The sequence below is a fragment of the Ptychodera flava genome, assembly GCF_041260155.1.
Source record: "Ptychodera flava strain L36383 chromosome 3 unlocalized genomic scaffold, AS_Pfla_20210202 Scaffold_25__1_contigs__length_14229661_pilon, whole genome shotgun sequence".
Lineage (NCBI taxonomy): Eukaryota > Metazoa > Hemichordata > Enteropneusta > Ptychoderidae > Ptychodera > Ptychodera flava.
This window is the reverse complement of record NW_027248279.1, coordinates 9,369,937-9,396,751: the sequence shown is the minus strand read 5'-3', so window position 1 is coordinate 9,396,751 and position 26,815 is coordinate 9,369,937. Positions and strand designations below refer to the sequence as shown.

The 26,815-nt window shown below is 35.3% G+C and overlaps 1 protein-coding gene across 1 annotated transcript in view; it reads left to right on the top strand.

Moving 5' to 3' along the window:
• The window catches only part of LOC139125397 (kin of IRRE-like protein 1), a 43,429-nt gene extending 16,614 nt beyond the window's left edge, over positions 1-26,815 (top strand). The window contains exons 4-7 of the mRNA XM_070691484.1: positions 10,176-10,328; positions 13,657-13,690; positions 14,425-14,701; positions 22,337-26,815. Of these exons, the coding sequence (XP_070547585.1) occupies positions 10,176-10,328; positions 13,657-13,690; positions 14,425-14,701; positions 22,337-22,450 (578 nt within the window). The 3' untranslated portion in view covers positions 22,451-26,815. The remainder of the gene's footprint in view (positions 1-10,175; positions 10,329-13,656; positions 13,691-14,424; positions 14,702-22,336) is intronic.

Sequence of the window (26,815 nt, the reverse complement as noted above, 5' to 3'; positions counted from 1 at the left end):
TCAAAATCGAAGATATACCTAATGACAGAAACATTCTTACTGCAACATAAGTCAAATTGTAATTTAGTTACAGGCAAACAAACACATAAATAATTGCAAACCAGAATTCCTAAAAAATTCAGATGAAAATTGCTCTTTCATGGAGACTTCCACAGCCTTTGTAAGTGATAATTTCACAGTGCCAATATGCCATATTAAATTTCCCACTGGCTCTACAGATCCATAGTCATCAACATTGACAATAGAGTTAATGATTAAACACTCACAGAATATAATTACAAATTAATCGAAGAGTGCTTGGCAGTGTACAGCTAATAATGATTCATATCAAACAATGTCTGGTATTTCTGAATTGTGTAATCAACACACAGATTTCATTCACATAATAATCTACTTATCAGTGTGGTCTTTTAAAACATTTTTATAGTCATTCTCTGTTTAATTAGTCTCATGATGACTTTGATTGGAATATTTGTATGAAATAAGGCAGCAATATCAGAGTACTATTGTATGAATTTTGGTTGCTTTTCCAAGGGTGCTGCTCTTTGACCAACATGGCGGTCAGTCAAATTTATAAAGACAGTGAAACTAAATGTCAGCTTCTAAAATTCCTTGTACTAATCCTTCAGTTCTCTCTGTGTAACTTGAGTTTCCCGGTCATTTTGATGGATTGTCATTGATAGAAGCAGGAAATATCCTGAATGTCAAACATGTAAATTATGTACAGCTTTATGTAATGAAAGATTGCAAAGTTCCTTTGAATTCCATAATTTTCATGGTGAAATGAATCACAACGTCAAGATGTGTTCAATTTTTGCCACAAGACACCAAGTCTTCTCAGCAGATCTGAGATCTAGGTCCAGGCAGGGTGGAGGGACCGTGGTCCAGGCCAGTCATTAGAAATTCAACACAAGTATCGATACATCCAGGGTAACAACAACAAAGTCAGTGACACACACAATACTGACATGGAAAAATAATCAATAATAAACCTTGTTCACACAGAAACAAGTTCATCAAGTCTCCATTTTTCAATTGTAAACACCAAGCTGCATTGATTATTTCAGACTTTGTATTGAAATCAGACAATGTTAAAACTTTGACAACCCTCTAATTCTTCTTAATGTCTCTACCACCACTTTCATTGTTTCTTGTCAACATTGTTTTATTTGAATACATATCTCATGATAGTCAGGATTACATAGGGTGGACATTATATTGGCATTGTATGGCAGACACATGTCTGTTGATAGAATTGTCTCATGTGCGATCATGTGAAATTCTTGGTAGATGATTCATTATGTCAGAGATTTCCTCTATGAAACTGAGAGTTGACAAAAATAACCATCTCAGTGATCAGAAATTTAAATTTAGTAACAGTTGGTGGTGATAAAAATATGCCACACATTTGGTATTTGATTGTCGTGGCAACCACAGTTTACTGGTATTTGTCTTTGACATTGGAAGAGTGCATAGATTGATCATAAAAATATCTCTCTTCCTCCAGCTAAAATGATGCAAATGTTTAAATAACCATTTACATAATGTTTCATTAATCTTAGCACTAGTCAGGGCCTCATTTCCTGTTTTACAGTTTAACATGATTGATAACATTTTCCCAAGCTATGTTTCAGCATCGATGTGATTGCTGGCTGTCTGGTTATTAATTTCCCAGAGATAGAACCAACTAGATGATATTACCATGGAGGTACCTCCATGATATTACATAGGTCTCTTCTTGCCCCTGTTTAACTTAATCTGTGTTTTAGAAACAAAAGATAGTAGTAATAGAATTCATGGCTTTCATTCAACTCTGCATGGTTTGATATTCAAGGGTTAGTTTGGTGAATGAAACCTGTAGGCATGATAACATCTCAGTTGTCCATTTTCTGTGCCATGGCAGATTCATTCTCAGACTGAATATCAGGAACTGAATCCAAAATTTATTTAGTAGAAAAGAAACGCTTTGTGTTGATAGGACCAGTATTGGATAAAATTACCAAAGACTGACGTTGGCAGCTGTTCAAATTTCCTGCCCTAGGTCAGAAAACTTCATTTGCATATCCATGCACCCATTCCAAATTTGTCATGTGGTTCTTTGTAAAACTCTATTCATTGTTCTCCTTCCGTGATTATCAGTAATTTCCTGTCCTGAATTTACATCTGTCTTTGGAAGTAAACTGTCTTTTGTTGGTCTGTACAGCTCTGTGTGTTCAGTAGTTCCTTGTAGTGGAATTTAACTCAATATAAAGACAATGAACCCAAGATTAATTTGCATAAAAAAATGCTGATTTGAACAGTTTTGAAAAAAGAGTGAAACACAAATATAAATTCAATTAAAATTTCAGAGAAATCAAATAGTATTTGAATTGTTATTTATCCTGGGTGTAATTAAAATTTTAGATTTTGTGTACCAATAGATCATTATATCTATCATGTGATATATCTTAATACTTGTATACAGCCGTCATCATAGTGCATTATTTTGACGCTGCCTTCTCAGAAAAGCCATGTCTGCCCTGATATGGTTTTGTTTACTCTGAAAGCTAATGAGTCATTGTTAGAGCATGGTACCGCAGATACCAGTGAATACATGAGTGATCTGACCGACTGCTGTCACGTCTGACCTCACATACGTCATCAGCATACACACCTTGATGAACTGATAAACCCCCCTTCACCTCTCCCTCTTTGAAAATTGAGGGCAGTATAACTGTAGCCAGAGCTTCTTTTGTTGCAGTGGGAGTTGTTTATGCAGAATGCTCAGTTGTTTATTGATTAACCGATGTGCAGGAAGTGTCATGCTGCTACACTGGGCATAGTTGTCATATGAAGCAACAATTAATTATATTTTATCATGAATCAATACAATGTAATTTGTAGTCTGGATAGAGGGTAAAAACTAGTTCAGTCTTTAAAAACCTTTGGTTTGCTTGTGCCAGGGATTGTGTCAATCTCAGTTCTGCTAGAGAGATTTAATCCAGTGTATCACTTCCACATTTGATTCTGTGGTGTTCAAACCACATTTTGCTGAATTTGACAACTTTCTGAGATGATCAAGATCACATTGTCTTTCAAAACTTGTAAATAACATATATCTAACCTACCAAAAGCAATTATTATGTAATCTTACTATTAATTTTATCAACCTTAAGTTTGAGATTCCACAGGGAGTGTGTTTCTGTAAAGTGGCTTGGCTTTGGAAGACATAAATTACCTCTCTGTAATATTTCTACAACAAGGGTTCTATACACTGATACGTTATAGCATGTACATCACAGATAAAATATTTGAAAAAGCATGTCTTTTGTTACACCGTTTCATGACCAGAATTTATTGATTATTAAATATCAGTAATTTTCAGTTTTTCACCATTTGAAATGTTGAACCATCAATAGATGTGATTTACCAAGGTCACTGCAAGGTCAGTACATGGATCAAGCAATCAAATGAGTGAGTTTATGTTTTGAAAGATTAGTAAAATTGATAGGTGAATGGTTTCAATGAATATGACAATATCAATAATTGATCAATGCCATATCCTATACTAGCAGTTATTGAATTTGAAATGGATGGATTTGATGTGCATATGGTGATTCTTTCCAATGTTATGGCTGGCATCCAATTTCAGATTTTAATTACATTGCACTTGAAACAACAGTTAAAGGTTAAATCAATCATGGCAGCTAAGGACATTACATAGTTTGTATGTCAGAGTTGCTATTATGACAATCATGGCAAGGCACAGAATGTGGCAAGTTGAACAGATAAGACTGTCTAGCTATAAATAAACAATGCCCTTTGCAATCATGACTTCTTTCTGGAAGTGTATGTCATTACGTAACATTAGTATGATGTTTGCTAATATTTTACACACGCTTTAATATTCTGTTTAATTAATAAATCAAGCACATAACTCACATATCATTATGTTTATTTTGTGTTTGTGTATGTTTTACTCAATTTTTAACAACATACAGCAAATCATGTATAAGATACTATTATTGCGCTAAGTCGACATGTATGTCCTTGAGACAAAATATTTATGAATTACAATTGCCCAATGGGTCAGTCCCTGTTGTCCAATGTATCAGTCCCTGTTGTTCAGGAAGCTGATCACAAATGTGAGAAATCAATTCAAGATAAGTCTGGAGTTCCTATGCTGTCACTTCGTTATGTCAGAACTTTGACAATCTCCACCGTGATTTCACAATTATATCTTGTCACTCAAGCCTGACATGAATGTTTGTCATCAGTTGGAAATGGTCAATCCTTAGAAAGCCATTTTGTTATGTCACTAATCGTCTCACACTTTACCATAGTGCATTGATATTTGTAGAAGCAGCATGTTCCAGCATGCACTGCTAAAGCCACTCTGTGTATATATTGCCACCACTATTGTGTAAAGTGTTTTGTCCAAAGAAACTATACACATGCTGAATTGACTCAAACGCCCCTTGTATTGGATACACAAGACTCTAAGTGGGTCTGTATGTACCCCCACTCCATGTCTAAACTGGCTGACCTTTTAGTGACTGCAAACAACTTTGCCAAATAAAGTATTCTATAATTCCTTTCTATCTTGATGCAAATCTTTCTGTTTAATTCACTCAACTTTCTAACAATATCATATACTAACCCTATTTCCTTGGGGTTCTTTGTGGAATGGGGCACTGTGATATTAGTGTCAATTATGACTGACAAATTTCACAGTACAAGCTTTGCACAACTTTCCTGTATATTTCAGTGTGTCCTTCATGAAGCCTGTCTTTTTCAAAGGAATTCTGATTACTAATGTTGAGTTGGAGAGAGAGAGAGAGAGAGAGAGAGAGAGAGAGAGAGAGAGAGAGAGAGAGAGAGAGAGAGAGAGAGAGAGAGAGAGAGAGAGAGAGAGAGAGAGAGAGAGAGAGAGAGACAGAGAGAGAGAGAGAGAGAGAGAGAGAGAGAGAGAGAGTGAATTTGCAAATCTTGAATACCATATTTAAAAAACAGAAGAATAAATGATAATGTAATTCAGGAAATGAATGCACAAGTTCAAGTTGATAGGTCACAGGTTGTATGTGTCTATATTGCTCTTGCATGCATGCTTTCAGTAATCGTGTTGAAAGGTGGCATGATGATGTCATGATGATGTCATCCCTGTGTAATATACCGTATAGCACCATGTGATAATTTATTTACATACACTGATCATATTATTTAAACTCTCATTGATTTGCATGGATCTCGAAATTGCATACTACAATTAAATGAAGGCACTCATTGTTACATATGCAGTTTCTAATCATCTGTATTGACAGTTTTACAATTATGCTACTTTCATTTCAATTTGATTCTATGCAAGATTGCAAATGCAAGTATCAAATTGATCTTGATTTAAATACCATTTAAAAAATCTGTAAACATTGCTGAAAATACTGTTGAAGAAATCTTATATCGTGAAGACACAGTATTATCCTCAAACTCTAATTGAAACATTTAGTAGGAAATACAAACAAAAAGATTTCAATTTTCCTAACACATCTGAGTATGTATTGTTATACTTTGAAGGATACAAGTGAAAAATAAATGAAATCCATTATGACTCTAAGCTTTATCTCTGTCAATTTACAAAGCAGTAATGACTAATTAAATACTGATATTAAAGTAATTGATATCAATGTGGTCATTTTGTGTTTTCTATGTTTTGTTCTGTTGCTGGAATACTGACATTGTTGGCTCTCTCTCAGCGTAGCAATTCTGCTTGTATTTTCACCAAACCATTGAAATCCATGGGTGTCATTGTTGGACATGTGAATTCACTGTGCAGACACAAGCTGTCATGTATTCAATGTGAAATATCACAGCTTTCAGTAGAAATTTTCTGAATCAACAACAACAGATTTTAGGTCCATAGGTTATCCACATTCAGCCTGACCCATGCATAGCAGTTTCATTCCATTGATAAATGTTTAATCATGAAATGTAACATTGTAGATCAACAGAATGATCCATACATTTGTATCTTTGAACAGTTACAGTCCAGTATCCAATATTGCCAGCAGTAAACCTCTTTTTTAGGAAATTCACAAATGTCTGCTTTTTCAACTTCATGAAAATTTTGTTTGAACATTGTTAAGTTACTCCGTGGTCATTTTGATACTACCAATAGTTAGCTTCAAAAGTAAACAGTTTGTGTTATCATGTCAAATTTGTGTAGATTTTTAATAGCTTTGAGAGAGTCAACAGCATCTATTGATTTTTTTTGTTTTGTTGAAGTTTCTTTATTTTTATTTTACTTTTAATGAGTTGTACAACTTGCTCATAGATTGAGAAAGTTCTTGCGATTCTCCTATTTCAAATTTCTTTTATCAAGGAGTCCACAAGATTGGATCTTGTCAGTGATAAAGTATACCTTTCTCAGTGTATTTCTGAAATCATAAAGTGGATTTTTGTTCTATTGTTGTGTTGTCTGTTTTGTTTTTCTTCTTTTAACAAGTTTTGTCTTGGAATTTTTTATTTGTTTTGATTCTGCAAGCATTTATATCCAATCTGCACCACACATTGTTTTGTTTACAGATGTGCCGACAGTAATGACTACCACGGATAATCCGTATACGGCAAATGAAGGTGATAAAGTTGAGCTCTCTTGTGAAACTGATGCTGAGCCTCCATTCCCAGATGGAATTATCTGGGAATGGTTAGAACAAGGGCAAGATGGTTTTGTCCCTGTTAACACATCTTCTGATATATATGAAATTACTCCAGAGAGTGGTGATGAAAAAGAAACAACACTAACGATATCTAGTGTCCAAATTATTCATGCCAACACCTACGTCTGCAAGCTTGGAGAGTCGGCCGTAAATATTTCAGTCATTGTTACAGGTCAGAGTTCAACTCTCAAATGAATTCTATAGATTATTAGTTTGGCTTTGGTTAAATTTTTTTGCATAGCAGTATTTGGAGTACCATCCATTAGATTGTAAAAGTCATATTTCATACGGCTTCCATTTTAAGTGGTAATGTAAACGCATGGTCCAAATTTCACCAATACAACAGCCCACAGTACAGCTTGACAGACCACCAATCCACTCAGATGATGTAATTATCATGTCATATCATATCATGCTTTGCTTTCACTTTTATCCTTGGTATCTTAATTTGTGTTCTCTTTTATTCCCTGTCTCTGTTAACTAACAAATTTCACTAACCCATAATCTAACCCTGGAAGACTTCTCAGTTTTTCTCCAGTAGCAGCCAAGCAGACAGCTTTCAAACAAAATTACGCATATTATTGACTTGTTTGACAGAAAGAAGGTGGCTTTCTCCATGGTTGATTATAGCAATCAATTTGATTGCTGGTTGTATAAAGTAGTAATCCTGATAGGCATTTATTATGTAAATGATCTAAATGGATTCATTTACAAATACCTCTGTCAAATTGATTTATGGATTAGTTTAGTGATTGATTGATTGATTGATTGATTGACTGATTGATCAGAGAAAAGTTTTTGTTTACTCCAGTGTTACATTGGATAGATCCAAGTCTGTGTGTAAAATAATAGCTGATAGATTGGCCATTGATTTGCTGAGTGAAGATGATAATTTCAGATTGTGTACCTGCTCATTAGCTTTATTTATTTATTTATTTATTTATTTTTTTATTGGGAAAACCTACGGGATCTAGTCCCATTTACAGGTTTCAAAAATAAACTCAAAACACAAAACTACGATTACAGACAAAACAACACAGAATAAATGGTTTACAAAAAGAACAAAACAAACAAAAAACAGAGACTAGAGCTTTTGTGACGCAAACAAGCAACAGTGGAATAGATAATTCAGTGGACCCAGTGTTATGCAGTCTTGCCTCAAGAATGAATACGTTGAACCTGGAGAAAGCATTGAAACTGTTTGAATGAATCTATTGCCATAAATGTACAAACTTATAATCATATCAACATGCATCGTAATCTCCCATCATGCATTGCCAGTGCCACACTTTGTAAAGTTAACCTGTGTAATTTAACAGAATTAAAGTCACAAGACAGTGTAAAGTCACAAGACAGCCTGTAAATGCTATGTAATTTCTATTATCCAATCCCAATCATAACTCTCAATATTACTGCTTATGTCCAAATGAAATTTGATGAGAACAGTGCTTTTCCAATGATGTGGTCCCATGAAATCTATGATTTGCAGAATTAGTAGTAAATGTTTGATATTTAGATAATTGAAGACTTGGTGAATACAGTTCTGGTGAAGATTTCCTGTGAGTTTCAAGACTTGGGAAAATAGATTGTATAAGACAAATTACTTCATCATTGTTGATTGGATAATAACATAGAAAGTAGCATTTCTCTAAACTTTATCTTAGAATTTAGAGTAGCTCAGATACTCCAAGGAAATATAAACCCCTCTCAGATGAATGACTAAACGAGATTTCAGGATTTAAGCAAAATCAGGATCAAAAATAAAAGTAGATTTTGAAGTTGATAGAATCTCTGCAAATACTTGAAACAGTCCAGTGTAGATTGACTGTGTATCTCAGAGTATTGACTTGATATTCAACGGATCGGCAAGGCGTTGATCATTGAAGTATTCGCATCATGGCAAACATTTATTGTCATGCTGTAGTGCCCACACACATGCATACCTACCCCTACCTTGGCCAGAGTGTGCTAGCCCCACCTGCATTACCCTTCCACAACAGCAGCAGACCATTCCATTGTTGGTTATGGGTATTCCAGGTGTCCATGTAGTGTGTACCAGTTCTGTAAATGATGTGTCACTTTCACTGTCATGTCTGCGTAGACATCAGTTCATATGTGATGTAGTGTTGTAACCTGCCCATCCCTGAACATTCTTGTGGAATCACCCATCCTTCCTTTAAAGTATTTGGATGATTCCATGGGAGAAAAGAATGAAGGGATGAGCAGCCTGTTGAAATGCTTTGGTGTCCTGTTTGCTGGGTTGCTGTGTTATTTTTATTTTTTTGCTTGTATATAATAATATTTGGTGTTTGGTGCATGTATTGCTTCTTCCTATGGCAAATAACTGGACTTTGCTAACTATATACTAACAATTATTAACGTTATTTTATAACAGCTTTTTCCAGAGTTTTAACCCTTTTCCTGCCAGGTCCATATTTCACCACCAGGTCAAGATGTTTAAAATTAATGAAACACAACGTATTCCATATGATTTATTTTAACATAATACTGTATATTTGAAGGCTGTTGAAAACGTGACTGTAAAGTTGACTTTTTTTGGACTAAAGATGCTATCACATACCAAACCAAGTGGGTGAAAATACGTCATGTTTTGGCTCAATACCGCTTTTTACTGACTTGGCTGATGGGGAAGTGATACAGTTATTACTGTCTGGCAGGAAAAGGGTTAATTTACTGTTTGATCATTTGAAAATCTGAATAAACCCAGTTGCAAGTTCTGTGTGTGTTTCTACTCTACCAGTAGTATAGCTTGGGTCTGTTCATCCATTTTACAATGCTGTAGTTTTGTTTTATCATGGATCAAAGTCAACACCAAAATGTTCACAATTGGACATTATTTGAACTCCTAGACACTGAAAAATTTCTGTAATTTTTTTGCTCTCATCGAAAAATTGATGTATTAATTGGTGTTGTCCAAATGTGTGTAGGGTTTGGCAGGACATATTTGTACATATACATGTATGTCAGGTACAAACTCTCTGTCCACATTGCCATAGCGTATTCTTGTTTTTCTGCACGCTAGTGTCGGAACCAATAACAAATATAAAAGGTGAGAGAGTAAACCTGTAGTGGAAGAATGGCCACGCTAAAACTGTTTCATCTTGATTGTTGTCCCTGTACACTCTGATGGAATGCGATAATGATATACCGGTATATAGCGTGGAACTTGCATCTTGGTTTGATCAGATTTTAAAGAATCACTTTTTTACCAGTGCTGCTTTTATTTTAAGTTACAGTTGATTTTTCAAAATTTGGCAACGAAACTTTTCAAAAGAAGTATGGAATCTGAACAAACAGGGAAAATGTTTGAAAAAGACTTGTTTTGTTGGAAAAGTTTCAAATAAGATATTGTTGTCCCTCATTCAGATTATTAAAATAAAGATGAAAATTACTGAAATAATAATATTTTTGCATAATGTATTGACAAGCAGTTTGTATATATTTTTGTCTTGCAATTTACAGCGGCAGTGGTTGGTACGTCAGGCTGTGATACAGGTTGTATCATTGGTATCAGTGTTGGCTGTTCAGTGGTTGTACTTCTTGTTGTTATCTTGGTACTCTGGTGGTGGCTTCGTAGAAGAAACGACGACAAAGAAGGTAGTTGTTGGAGAAAACGTATGTCCACAAAATTGTGGTTTAAACCCCGCTGTTTTCATTGCTTAAAGGCCTTAGAACTCCATCTCTTTGGATTTAGCTGAAAAGGAAATTCTTGTACAATTTTCTCATATTTGTTGAACCCAACTCATTAAATGAAATATCCATATACTATAACAATAATATTACAAGAATTTTCATTTGTGACGGAATGGGCAACCTAATTTACCAATTTTTGCTTTATTTAAAAATTCCCTGCCACTTTCAAAAACTGGTCACATCACAAAGAAACACCCAAGATACAACAGCCAAGTGATAAAACATTCAGTGATTTGAGTTGTTGTAATAGGATTGCTGTCTTACATGTGGAACATATTTGAGTGCAGCACATCTTGTTCAAAACAGCATATGGTTCCTGTGTGTCTAATATTTGAATAAAATCTTCTAATAGGTACATTTACAGGTATTTGTTAAAATTAACCCAAAAGTAGTTATTAAAAATACTACAAAAATTACAGCTTCTGGGCCTTTAAGCTTTGATGTATACGCTGTAAGTTGGGGTTCAAGGTTGCTCATGGCCATTGCTTGGCTGTGTCTACAGCTCTATAGCTGTGTCTACAGCTCTATAGCTGTGTCTACAGCTCTATAGCTGTGTCTACAGCTCTATAGCTGTTAAAAACAATTTAAGCTGCCAGAAAATTTTGAAGTAATCATGAAAGGAAAATAAAGAAAATCAACATAATATTCAACTTTTTATTCTTATTTGAGTGAAAAGATGACTTGTAGATCAAAACCAAATGAAATGACTCAGTGAAAAGATGACTTGTAGATCAAAACCAAATGAAATGACTCAATGAAAAGATGACTTGTAGATCACAACCAAATGAAATGACTCAATGAAAAGATGACTTGTAGATCAAAACCAAATGAAATGACTCAGTGAAAAGATGACTTGTAGATCAAAACCAAATGAAATGACTCAATGAAAAGATGACTTGTAGATCACAACCAAATGAAATGACTCAGTGAAAAGATGACTTGTAGATCAAAACCAAATGAAATGACTCAGTGAAAAGATGACTTGTAGATCACAACCAAATGAAATGACTCAGTGAAAAGATGACTTGTAGATCACAACCAAATGAAATGACTCAATGAAAAGATGACTTGTAGATCACAACCAAATGAAATGACTCAGTGAAAAGATGACTTGTAGATCACAACCAAATGAAATGACTCAGTGAAAAGATGACTTGTAGATCAAAACCAAATGAAATGACTCAATGAAAAGATGACTTGTAGATCAAAACCAAATGAAATGACTCAGTGAAAAGATGACTTGTAGATCAAAACCAAATGAAATGACTCAATGGAAAGATGACTTGTAGATCACAACCAATGAAATGACTCAATGAAAAGATGACTTGTAGATCAAAACCAAATGAAATGACTCAGTGAAAAGATGACTTGTAGATCAAAACCAAATGAAATGACTCAGTGAAAAGATGACTTGTAGATCAAAACCAAATGAAATGACTCAATGAAAAGTTGACTTGTAGATCACAACCAAATGAAATGACTCAATGAAAAGATGACTTGTAGATCACAACCAAATGAAATGACTCAATGAAAAGATGACTTGTAGATCACAACCAAATGAAATGACTCAATGAAAAGATGACTTGTAGATCAAAACCAAATGAAATGACTCAATGAAAAGATGACTTGTAGATCAAAACCAAATGAAATGACTCAGTGAAAAGATGACTTGTAGATCAAAACCAAATGAAATGACTCAATGAAAAGATGACTTGTAGATCAAAACCAAATGAAATGACTCAGTGAAAAGATGACTTGTAGATCAAAACCAAATGAAATGACTCAGTGAAAAGATGACTTGTAGATCAAAACCAATGAAATGACTCAATGAAAAGATGACTTGTAGATCAAAACCAAATGAAATGACTCAATGAAAAGATGACTTGTAGATCACAACCAAATGAAATGACTCAGTGAAAAGATGATGTAGATCAAAACCAATGAAATGACTCAATGAAAAGATGACTTGTAGATCAAAACCAAATGAAATGACTCAATGAAAAGATGACTTGTAGATCAAAACCAAATGAAATGACTCCATGAAAAGATGACTTGTAGATCACAACCAAGTGAAATGACTCAATGGAAAGATGACTTGTAGATCAAAACCAAATGAAATGACTCAGTGAAAAGATGACTTGTAGATCAAAACCAAATGAAATGACTCAATGAAAAGATGACTTGTAGATCAAAACCAAATGAAATGACTCAATGAAAAGATGACTTGTAGATCAAACCAAATGAAATGACTCAATGAAAAGATGACTTGTAGATCACAACCAAGTGAAATGACTCAATGGAAAGATGACTTGTAGATCAAAACCAAATGAAATGACTCAATGAAAAGATGACTTGTAGATCAAAACCAAATGAAATGACTCAATGAAAAGATGACTTGTAGATCAAAACCAAATGAAATGACTCAATGAAAAGATGACTTGTAGATCACAACCAAATGAAATGACTCAATGAAAAGATGACTTGTAGATCACAACCAAATGAAATGACTCAATGAAAAGATGACTTGTAGATCACAACCAAATGAAATGACTCGATGAAAAGATGACTTGTAGATCACAACCAAATGAAATGACTCAGTGAAAAGATGACTTGTAGATCACAACCAAATGAAATGACTCAATGAAAAGATGACTTGTAGATCACAACCAAATGAAATGACTCAATGAAAAGATGACTTGTAGATCACAACCAAATGAAATGACTCAGTGAAAAGATGACTTGTAGATCAAAACCAAATGAAATGACTCAGTGAAAAGATGACTTGTAGATCAAAACCAAATGAAATGACTCAATGAAAAGATGACTTGTAGATCAAAACCAAATGAAATGACTCAGTGAAAAGATGACTTGTAGATCAAAACCAAATGAAATGACTCAATGAAAAGATGACTTGTAGATCAAAACCAAATGAAATGACTCTGTGCTTGACAGTAGCTTAATTAGCATTGTTCAACAAAATTATAACCAGATCTCACATGTCAGCTATTTTATCATTTTTCAGTTTCATTAAATCAGGTGAACTTACTAAAATTTACTCAAATCATCAAAATGAAGTATATGTGTGACATCTAAAGTGAAGTTCCAAAATCTTAGAAATTATCCCAGGTTTGTAGTATTGAGTTCATTTTTCCTAATCTGCAAGCAGAGAAGTTTATAAAGAAGTTTAAAGAATCTTGCAGATCTTTTAATATTTCAGTCATTTTAATCAACTGTCTTCTTTCCTTTTCAGATGACTATACTAAGGCAGCTAGCAGCAACCACAGGTAAAATGTATATGCAGACCCACAGCCATGACTACCAGTGTATCCTCTAAGCCTATTTGGGGCACCATGACCCATCAAGGAAATTTTCAGTTAATAGGAAATTATACATTTTGACTCAAGAAAATTTCACAAGTTTTTTTCAATTGACTCAAAATTTTCCTGAAATCTCTTTTGTTAGAGGGTGCACTGATGAGTACACAGGGCATAAAGTGCCTTGTAGCAATATTTCTATCCAATCAGAGAAACCTAATTCAATGTGAAAGCAAACATGCATTGAGTGCCTTGTAGCAATATTTCAATCAAATCAGAGAAACCTAATTCATTGTGACAGCAAACATGCATTGAGTGCCTTGTAGCAATATTTCTATCCAATCAGAGAAACCTTATTCAATGTGACAGCAAACATGCATTGAGTGCCTTGTAGCAATATTTCTATCCAATCAGAGAAACCTTATTCAATGTGACAGCAAACCTGAGAATGCTGTCAATGAGTGTTTTTGATAAAAACATAAAAAGAGAGTCCTTGTACATGATGTAGCGTTACTTTTAACAGTACAGGACACACTTTGCTGTAAATACATGGATCACCAGTATCTGTAAACTGCCTGCAATGATGGAGTTTGGGAAGTGAAGCTATTCTGTTTGGCATTTATGTAAATTTAAAAAAATGTGTTTTTTAGTGTGACCATAAAGTAAAGCTAACTAACTTGTAAATTGTTTTCACTGTGAACCAGACCGAACACCCGTGATGCTCCAGCTGACGTTGAAATGACGACAGCCAGCGGCATGACGACTGCAGCGCCACCAAGTGATGATGTAGACAGCAGCAAGTATAGCGATCGTGGGTATGACGATAGGTATGATGATAGATATGCAAATAACCCACGTCATCGCTATGACGAACCACCTGAGGATTATAGATACAATGAACCACCAATAGATGAAGGGGACGGCTATCCAAATTACTCCAATCCCAGCTCACCAAACTATGACAGTTATGACAGACGACAGGTTGGCATCCAATTCCTTTTATTTTTGTCTTGGTGGTGGGATTTGTTTTTTCATTTCTGTTCAATTTTACGTTCGGGTATTTACTTTTCATGATTAATCAGTAAATTTGACATTTGTAGCTAACCCTCTCATCTTTCCTTTCATCTTGCTCCTCCCCCACATTGCACTGCTCAAAGTGGTATAGTCCTGTAGTCAAGTAGAGAGTTAAGACTGTACAACTTTTGAGCTATCGGGGAGTTTGATGATTAGACAGAAAGATGACAGAAATGCTACAATTTTTGTTTTGTGAAAGATTATGTTTCTCAATGATGTTGACTGTTTTCCATGAAAAGAACCTACCACCATCCCAGCATAAAAAAGACTCAACTTTTGCAAACAGAATTTTTAAATAATTGAACCACTACAGATACAGTATGTAAACATATGTTTAAACGTTTCCGGTGTATCTGGTTTGAAAGTGATAACTTCTACAAGTCCTGGTGTAAAATAACCATGGGGTGTAAATTTTGAGAAAAAGCCGTGTCCTCACACACACTTATGCACATCTCTCTGTAAGACAAATACAGACAAGCAGTACAGTGTGTTTCACCTAGGTACCGTAACTCAGCGTATGAGACGGACACAATCCATGTACAAAACACACGATTAGCATGGGTATCACAGACACATTTCAAAGCCACCGACTCGTCGATTAATTACACTAAACCAGCATAGGGCAGCCACTGACTGGATTGAGAGATAAACAGTTGACTAGACTTGATCTACAATGTAACTGTTTCTTTTACAATTTCAGCTAAGAGTTCAAGAGGTGAAGGTATTCTCAACAGAAATTATCTAAAAAGCCACACATTGTAGATCAAGTGTATCTCTCAGTCTAGACAGAGCGGCGGCCCCATGCTGGTTTACTGTAATTAATCAATGAGTCGGTGACTTTCAAATGTGTCGATACCTAAGCTGTTGTAGGTGAAATGTGTGCGTCTCATACGCGGAGTTGCGGTACCTAGGTGAAACGCACTGTAGATAGAACACAGTACACTAGAGACGTATAGGCAATGGCTTGACTGTATGGCATAGTACTGGTACACAATATAGTTAGAATAATTCATTAGCTCAGCATGTTAGTAATGAACTTAACACTAAATAAGATGACATTGTACAATGCCCATTAGTGACACCACAGTAACTCACAGTATACACAGTACAGTAACTTGCAGCACAGTATCTCACAGCACAGTAACTCAAAGCACATGACACTATGTGTATGAATGACACAGATCAGTGGGTAGTTAAAAGACAGACCCAATATCACAGCACCAAAGTTTAATTGCTTGCAGACTTAGGGCTGTCACAATGCTGTTGGTGCAGTTCTTAAAGGTCTGGTGAAATGGTCCCGTTCGTGTGACTGAATATCTTCCAGGGGGTCAATATTATTACACTCGCAACAGAATTGCAACCTAAAAGTACGCGCAAGTGTTAATTTTTTGATATTTCTATGCGCGGCTTTCATGGGGTCATTTTGCGACACTCAGGTCACGCCCATAGCGGGGATAATAGTTGGCCGTCTGTGACGTCACAGGTGTGTTCATTTACATCGAATAGCGGTCCAACGCCGCCTTATCTCTGCCCGGTATCCGCTAACAAAACAGCCAGGGTCAAGTGTTCGCGCTGCCCATTCGCCACGTTCGCCAATGTGAATCGAAATCCGAAGTGGCGAAAAAAAATCGATCCTAATTCGCCACAGCGGCGAAACTGATTTTTGTTTAAAAAATATGGTAAAATAAAGAAAAAACGTGGGTTTTTTAGTCTTTTGTTTAATCTGCGCTTCTCTCTCGGCGATTCGCAAAAACTGTGTCTACTTCCGTATTATTGCGTTCTTTCCGTCATACGTATTTGCAATCGAGCCAAGTCTCGCGAGAGATTTGACGTCATTCAGTCTAGTGTACAGCATGCATAAATGGCTCTCGCGAGAATTGAAACTTAGACACACGCAATCGAGCCCTCGCGATAAATTTGACGTCATTTTGTCTAGTGTACAGCGGGCATAGGGGCATAGGAACGCTCGCTCGCGAGAATTGAAACTTTTGCTATACATAGCAGACATACGCATTTTAATCGAGGCAACAAGGATCGGTGTTGCAGTTGATTTACATTGCGGTCTCGATGTTCTGTGTTGTGCATTTTAATCACAGTCTTCAACATTCCATGTTGCGGCCGATTTGCATCGCATCGCGGTCCTCGTGGCCCGGTATTCCCCGTTGTTCTTCAATTGCCGTCCCAACGACGCGTTCCGTGTTGCTGTCGATTTGTATCATGAAGGACTCTACCTCCATGATTTGTATCGCGATCTCTACGTTCCGTATTGTTGTTCGTTTTAATGGTAGTCTATTCAGTGTTGCTGTTCATGCAGCTGATTTGTAGATAGTGCATTTTAATCACGGTCCCATTTACGTTTTAAGTTACTGTCGATTTGCATTGCGTTCCCGACGTTCCGTGTTGAAGACAAGTGCATTTTAATGGCAGTCACAACGTTCAGTGTTGGTGTTCATGCTGTTGATTTGCATTGCGGTCCCAACCTTCTGTGTAGCGAGTAGCGAGGCAGGCTCAGCCGAGGGACCGTGGCCGATCGTACGAACCAGCAGAGACAAGCACATTATGGTTCAAACACTCAACACTTGACGGGAACTTGAAAAAGTTTACAGTTGAGCCGTTCATGTTCTTGCCGCTGTCACAGGCACCAAAAGAACAACGTAACGTTCTCCCATAGTGAAGGAGGACACTGTCCTGATCATGTAAGCGGAAACCCTAGAAGTTACCCCCGTAGGGAGCTTACGGAGGTGTGAAATACTTTAATTCCCGTTATGAGATACGGCGTCGGGCAAACTTCGGAAAGCCGAAAAAAAGTCGACTGGAGAGGCTCGGGGGACACGCCCACATTGCATTTTTCTTTTGCCATATTTCATAATCACGCGCGCTAAACGAAAAAAGAAATGAATGTAACTGTTTTATAGACCATCAACTGTATTTCTGTGATTTTGCAACATGGGCATTTCACCAGACCTTTAAGGTTACCCATAATTCAACATGATTGAGGACACAGGTATTGGAGTCTTGGGCGAACATTGTCTGTAGAAATTAAATTCAGATAGTTTGAATTATTTTGAGAATTTAGACTTGATGCTTCTCACATGTTTTAGAATGAACTACAAAATGCCTGCAGTGTTTTTGCTAAGGTTTGGGAACATTGGTAAATGATTTGGGAACCAACATTTCTACTGTCCCCTGATCTGATTGCATTGATATACCCAGGGGAACCCCGGTAAAATGACTGGGGAACCCCGGTAAATGTTACCAAGGTACCTGTCTTAACAAAAACACTGGACTGGCTTCTGGAGGCATTTTTGTGATAGTTGCAGCAGTTTGTAGTTGTTTATACAGAATGGAATGAAAATAGGGATATCAATGTATTTTTCTACAATATTGTTTGATGATTATTTTAATTTTAAAATATGAACTAATCCTGCAAAGTATAAGTCCGACTTCAAATATCTGTTGTTTCAAATCAAGGTGACTTGTGGGTAATATCTGTTGGTACTAATCAAGATTTTACATCGCTACAGTTTGCTAGATGAATGGTTTGCAGAACCATGACAAATATATCAGCAACAGACATAGTTTGTGTTTGGTGTCAATGACATTGACAACTGATTGGTTGTTTGGTACAGACCAAATTTGTCTGCACAGCTATACATGGTCACACAGATACTTGGAAGTGACTGAATTCTCCTATCTGATGATATTCAATATTCAAACACACATTGTATATTTTGCTGTAAACTGTTTTTGTTCATTGGTGTTATCAAGGTTGTCCATTGTCAAATACAAAAAACAGAATTTTGTTTCATTTTGAATTCATTGATGGCACTGGTGGATGTGATAGCCAGCTGTCATTATCACAAACAATCCATCTGTTTTGTGTTATATTGGTATCTACATTCAATCATTTATACACTCACATAGACATACTCTGATGGTCTAGATTTGACTGTTTCTGTAGGACGCCTATAGAAAGCATAATGACACTTACCATGCAGTGTTTCTCTCTTTTTTCAAAAAATAGAAATAATGATAAGAAAGGAAAATTTTGTTGATATGTTGGCAAGTGAAAACAATTTCCTAACTATGGCTTTACCTGTGATGTTTTGACCGGAGTTACCAGAAACACGTCAACACTGGTTTCATTTTTAGCCACGTAAAACAATCTGCTTATTAGTTCCCACGTAAATTAGCCTAGAATCCTATTCCGTCCGCTTGCCTCCGTACCTCTGACCCGGTTCGGAGGTACAGAGGCAAGCGGACGGAATAGGATTCTAGGCTACACGGAAATGTACCATATTAATATATCAGCTGCTTAGTTGCCATGGAAATGCCCTAAATTGATTCAACTATCAACTTTGTTAGTCAATTATCTCATCCAGCATAGATACACAGAAGTAAAGCTGGGCAGAACCACATGATGAAAAATGCAGCAATTTTAATTTAAATGACGTGTATTTCCATGTTTTACTTCCATATCATTCTAACATAAAATAATATCTATTTCCTACAAGTATTGATTTGACATGACATTCAATAGGCATATGAAATGATGAGATGCAAAATAGAAAACAAATTGTTTTAGCTGATTAAAATGCAATAGACAGAGAATTACAAAGTGTGAATTCTACAAGTACACGCGCAGAACTAAAAGTACATCATAGCATGTCCCTTTAATTGTACAATTCAGTAGTAAGAATATTGTTTTTTTCATGTTTATTTTGTAGATAGCATTGAGTAGACATAAACATGATGTGATTGACATGAATGCATTGTACTTCCTGCTTTCAATGTTGATTTATATCTTATGAAAATATATCTGATGTGTATCAGCCCAATCAACTACCTCATTGCTATTTGAATTCTGAGAAAATTAATTATTTATATTAAACTTTCAGTGTGGCATCACATGAGATACCAAAACACCGTACTCATGTAATATATGTCTTGAAAATTTCATTATATTTAACCCATTACCATCAAATAAGAAAATTAAACACCAACAATATCCTGTTCTATAATGAGATCAGTGAAATGATAGCAAATAATTACCAGAGTGTCTGTGTGTATGCATTGCATGTAGTGTGTCCTGCCCAAATGTATTTTAATTTTGGTTTAAATTTATCCACTGTGACTTGCATTAAAGCTAAAGAGAAGTGCAAATGAAAGCATTGCAGAAACTTGCTGTCTAATCTGGATTTCAAATCAGTGACATATATACGATCTTGTTTATTTTGGTAAATGTGTGTTTTTAATTCGTGTGTAGTGCAGTCTTGACACAGACAAAACATACACATGGTTGGTCTAACGTAGGTAGTGGCAGATAAAAGAACACTGAAATGAAACCAAGAAAAAGTTTCAGCAAAAATGGAATAAATATTTGTCTAGCTGTCAATTGTCAGTCATAATATCACTAATGTCATGTGTGTTTTAATGGCAGTGAATACATTGTTCATTGGTACACATTGTGTATTTGTGCTTTGCCAAAGAGATTATGACAGCTATAAGTACACTTGAATTCTAAAACTAGACATCAAAAATTCACAGATTTAATTCTAATGTAGTGTTTTTATGTGGTTTAGTTTTAACCTTGTCATTCACTTGAATTCAGTGATGTTTAGCTGTTAATACATTTCATTTAGTTTGTTTTGCTAGTTTGGTCATTGTCAAACCATAGAGTTTGCAAAGGTGCAATTCTGCATGGTCTTTCAATATCACACCATAGACGTAAATTAATGTTCTAAATTGTCTCTGGATCGGTAGTCGGGTCAGATTTGACCCAAGTGTAATGCCAGGACCAAGCCATGAATCAGTCCATTGTAACTCAGACTGGGTCACTATAAAGCTGGCCTTAGAAAATTTCAAACTGAGTGTCCAGTGAGTGGTGTGTTAGGGCAATGAGACAGTGGCATTGATTACAGTTGAGCTGTGGTCAGTGTTTTGTTAATGCTTGAATGCACACTGGATAGGTTTTGCATAGATTACACAACAACTCCTTTGATGGTTTCACCATACTTTGAATTACAAAGTCAACATGCAGTGAGTTTGACATCTCATGAATGGACTCTTTCCAACCTCATTTAGAGATCTGTCTTTACATGTGACCTTCAGAGAATTACAAAGATGTCTTGCCAGACAAAGTCTCCTTTCATCTTGGCCAGTTACCTACCACAACAAACCTGATCTGTTCAGCTGGTCTACACAATGAATTATTAATTTCTTTGGGGAATTAACAGGATGTCTGCTGTCTGAACTGTTCAAAATCAAGACAAGAAAAGCTATTTATACTCTTCCATCACATTTAGATAAAACCTTTTGTAACATCATCATGCAAATGCAAATCAAATGAGAAGAAATTGTAAATCATTGGTTTAATTGTTGTGTGGTATCTAGCCATCATTTCAAACTTAAAAAGTTAAAACTTCATAGCTTTAACTCAATGAAATTTGAAATTTGGGCTCAACATGCTGTACAACAGTGTATTACTAAATTAAATTTCGACCCGTGTTGGTCTCCTGCAATTACAAAGACTGAGAAAACAACACAAGGCCTGTACAATCAAGTCATAGCCCTATGGGGTTTATGGTCATGCACTACACATTTCAGATTGATTGTAATTCGTACAAACATTCCAATAAACTGTGAATTAAAAACTGAGGACTTTGGCACCAAACTAGTCTAGAAACTCTCTGTTGTCTTAGAGTACTGTACCTCAAGTAAGTATTTTGGTACCATACTCTGAAACTAGGGAGAGTTTCTAGATTGGCATCAAGTTTAAACTGGTTCCATATTATGGTCATCTCTACATGGTTGGTTTCTTTAAATGGGGTCTGTGGTGAATCCTTAAAAACATATTAAACCAGAAATGCTTTGTGGTGTATTGTGTTGTGCTGTCTATGCCACAGAAATCCACAGGGATAAACAGAATTATTGGATTTCTAATCTGCAGTATTTATAGCTTTACTGCATTATCCACTGAAAGAAACTGACAAGAAGTCCTTGAAATATTGTTTTCTTGGGCAAATGAGAACATGGGATTGTGTCACTAAGAATGATAAGGTACTTTGTGAAAGCTATGAGTAGGATAAATGCTTTCTTTGAAGACAAATGTTTGTTTCTTCTTTATTTAACTTTGTTTCAATGTGATGTCAATTTTTCCAATATCTGGCATGTTCAATCCTTGTTGGCCACAAACCATGGTGCGATTTCACTCCTGGTATTAAAATCATGTTAAAGTGTGTAGAACTGGATAATACTTGAAGTCCAGAGAATTGACAACAAAACACGACGAACACAAAGAAAGATGTGAGCAGGAAATGTCGACAAACCTTACGAAAACGGCAAAATAATGGCAATATATACTTACAAATTGAACAAAAATACAAATTGCATTTCTCTCAACTGAACTGTTGAGGGCGCATGTCATGCCAGGCATTGTACAGTGTGCCAACAAGGGGCTGTATCAGTTTCATCATATAAACCTAGTATGATATGACATTGTGTGGTATCAATTCTTTCATTGTTTTCTGTCTTTCTTTACAGCAATCACCTCAACTCCACTACGCTGATCTGGATCTAAACCCACAAGGTCAGAATTACCAGCCACCACCACGCGAACACACGGAATATACAACGATAACACCAACCATTGTCTAATTACAACTGTACACAGCTATCTCTACATTCCAAACAGTTCAAACACTTCAATCTGATTTCCACAAGGGTGAATACTTTGAAATTCCTGAGAACATGAAGAGGATTTGAACGTTACACCACAAAACATGAATAGATAAGTTGAGGATTTGAACGTAACACCACAAAACATGAATGGATAAGTTGAATACCGCTGATAAATGAGGACCAAATTAAGATAGCATTGATAAAATGTCCAATTGATGAAATTCTATCATTATTGCAGAAATGGTGATACTGAATTTCATGACTCAAATTTTATGAAAAAATTAATTTTCAGGCAATGATACTTTTATATCCTAACAAAAATAGTCAGTTTGTTCATGTGTAGAACTGTACATTAAAAAAAAAGTAAATTAAAAGGATGGAAAAGTGGGTAGAAAGTGATCCAAAAGATATCATGGGATATTTTGAAAGTTTTGATTTTTATGAAACAAAAATGGTTTCAATTGTAAAGTTACAATTGTGATAACTGTGACAATGATATTGCTTAAGATGATAATTACATGATAATGATAATAATGATAATAATGATAATAACTGTGATGATAATGATAATGATGATGGTGACGTTGATGCCTGGTGCACCAGAACTTTCAGACACTGTGACCTTTGACCTGTGTCTATCTTTTGGGACTCATCAAAGTAGTGCATGAGTGTCATTTTTCAAAATGTAACTCTTGTATCAAGTCAAGCAAATTTTTACCTTTTTTAACGGTAAAAGTAGGAAATTATGTCTGATAATAACACTTAATGTACAGCATTACTCATTGTACATATCTAAGAAAAAACAAAGATCATAAAAATTGTTTAAATATCTCAGTCAGTTTTTCTATTATTTTAGTTGTTCATTTGCTCATTAGATGAAATGTTGTATGTGTCTACTATCTCTGTAGCCTTTTAGAATCTACCATGCCGACTAAATTCAGTAAAAAGATCCAAAAATAAAGCAAAAAGCAAAAGATAAACCGTATATTTCTGTATAGCATATATGCACTGCCATGAAATGAAAGTTAAACCCAATAATGTGTAAAGCAATCAGATCTTGTCAACTATTATGATTTTAAATAATGTTTTTGTTTTAACATTGGTTGTCTATCTGCTGTTATAGCAAATCTCCCACCAATAAGTTGCCTCAATTTTTACTGAGCTCATCAATGTGGCATCTGTCTTCCCCGTAACATTAATAGAATGTGCCAAAGACCTCAGAAAACAAGCTCATTGTAAATTTGGAAAATGTCGGGGCTGTTTGTTGTGAGATCTTATGTCAGATTTGAAACTGAAGGCAATTTTCTTGCAAATGTTACAATAATGAAACTTTAATGTAAATGAAGTACAAAGACTTAATATCAAAATGATGTTGAGTTTAGATGTAGTAAAATTAAGTTGAAAATGTATAAAGATTTTTTTAAGTTGGTAACATTTAGTATTGAGGCAATCTTTGTAGACTACAATCCTGTGAGGTTCTTGTCATGTGTATGACAATCAACAGTGTAAGGTATGATACAAGACAAGTTTCTGGTATAATAACATACTGACAGATTTCAGGAAAAACCTTGAATATTTGATGTATATATGTGTACTAATTTGTGTCAACATAGGGAGTGAGCAGTACTAAAAATCCCTACAATTATGCTTGCTTGAAACTTAAATTTGTAATCGTTATAAGTTGCAAAATTATTCCCTATTGCTTCTCATATGGCATTTATTTTTATCTCTTGTTTTGTCTGTGTGAAAGTATTGTCTAGAACTTCACGAGCTGTACTTCACAATCTCAAAAATCTACACCTAACACTCCTGTTTGCTCAGAACACATTAAGATAAGAGAATTTTTTTTAAATATCAACATTTCCAACTGTAGAGGGCGTACTTTTCATGCTCAACTGTGCTGTTCCATCTTCATGAAGTCTACAGGGATTTTTAATTTACCAGAAACTTGTTACTAATATTAATCAGCAGCCATCAGCTTATACCAGCACTAACCAGCAACCATCAGCTTATACCAGCACTAACCAGCAACCATCAGCTTATACCAGCTTATACCAAAATAACCAGCAGCCATCAGCTTATACCAGCACTAACCAGCAACCATCAGCTTATACCAGCACTAACCAGCAACCATCAGCTTATACCAGCACTAACCAGCAACCATCAGCTTATACCAGCACTAACCAGCAACCTGTAAGTAACAAGTCTGACCAAAAAATTGGCTTGAATGTGAAAATTGTGAAATAGATAAAACTAATCAAACTGAACAATTGAATGAAGAGATTGTAACTAACTCTGTAGGTTTGGATAGGTTAATTGAAATGTAGAGAGTTTACCAATGAAGCCTTGTGTGGAAAGTGATTTTAGCTTAGATTTTAAAAATTTATTGATAAGAACTTTTTTCAAAAGTGCAGCTAGCACATTCAGTGTGGAAGGCAGTCTGTTATTTGTGTTGAAGTACCCCACTGTAGGTACACTTCAGAATATACCAATGACTTCAAATGCCAATAATGTGATTCAAAATAAAATGAAGTTGGGGGCTTCTTACAATTGTCTTCACTCTCATCGGCCAATGGCTTATCAGATGTGGATGGATGAGTCAAAGAGCCCTTTAACTCACTTGTAAAAGACACCTTTGTTCTTTGTAATGCCTTGTTAGTTTAGAGTGAGGGGGGGAGTGGGTGGAGAAGATGTTCATTTTTCCTCTCTGAGGTGTTGATTTCTCAGTGATAGTCAAAGTTTATCACTTATCCCTGGATATTAACTTCAAGTGAGATTAGAAAGTACATCTATTCTGATACTTGATATGCTGACTATGATGGATTCATAGAGAAGTATCAAGTAAAATTCTCTGTCCGTCATTTATCTGACAATGACATAAATATCCCAGGGATACGACACTACAGTCTGTCAGGGTGTCTCTGTGATACACACATGGTGTATAGCCTGCAGACAGTGGCCTTTGATGTAGTCTTTCTACACAGCAGACATTACACTGTATTGAGTCCGTAGCAATGGTGTTGTCAGCAATCCAAATATGTCATCTATTTTATATACATATGTAATATTGTTGTCCATCCTTTGAATCATTTTTCAAAGTATGGTAAAAAAATGAATGCAGTTGTCAATGTAATTTATATTGTTCATGACTGTTTTACTTTTTATAAAGTTTGAAATGAAATGTTAGCTGGGTGTGTTGTTCAGTAGCTTTTGCAGACAGTTTTTGATGTATACATCTGTCTTTTCAGTTGAATATATTAACTGTTCTTTACAATATCTACAGACATGATATTTGCATGCCTTGTTGCTTCAGCTAATAGTGACAGACAGTGTTTCTTTGTAATTCAATGTTGATTTGAATTAGTCTCATCGAATACAAAGTAGAAGACTTGAAAGAAAAATGTAATCAAAATAGTGTAAATAATGATGATGTAATTTTTGAGATGATTCAGATATCAAAGTCTGTATATTTGGCTGTCATTATTTTTCAATTTTTATTCTGTAAGTTTTTAACCTCCTTTGTTTCTTTCACAGTTATGAAAAGGAAGTTGTAAACTTCTGGAGTTGTTTTTTTAGCTATTTGGACATTTAAACTATTTTACAAACTTAATCTTTTGTTTTGAAATGTAGATTTAGAATAGTTTAGATTTTGTTCCTAGATACAGAATCATGGCATCATGTGAATTTCAACTGTTACCATGGTGAATATTGTTGCCATAGCGACATTCAGTTTGTGTGAGTTCCATAAGATTGCAATGCAGCATGGAGAGGTACCATCAGTCCAAGATTTTAACGAAATTTGAGGAAATGTAAGATTTAGTGCTCTCCATGTTCCCATTGCTAAGATTCTGACATCCATCTTCGTAACCCTCAATTCAGTTACAGTAGTATTTGCATCTCTTAAGTCACTACAATTTGATCTCTCTCAAGTTCAAGAAGAGGGCAGGAGAATACTTTACAAGTACCTTTGTAGATATTCTTAGAGTGTCAAACCCTTGAGCCATACTTTACTAGAGCAGACAATATTGAATTCAAATATTGTAAATATGGTTTGTATCCCGATGCAATGAACAGAAAAGTCACATAAGTTATGTATGACCCTTTGCCAGTTGACTGACCAGTATATATCAATTTAACCTCAAAATATTTCAAATATAAAGTACATGATGTATATCAATTTACTTTCTGTCATTTTATCCTGTAGAAAAATTACTCATATTCCCAGATTTCCTGACCTGTTTTTTAAATGAAACACTATTTTACAATATACTATAAGTATATGGCATTTCATCTATTTTATAAATGATTGTCAAATTCAAATAAAAAAATGACAAAATATCA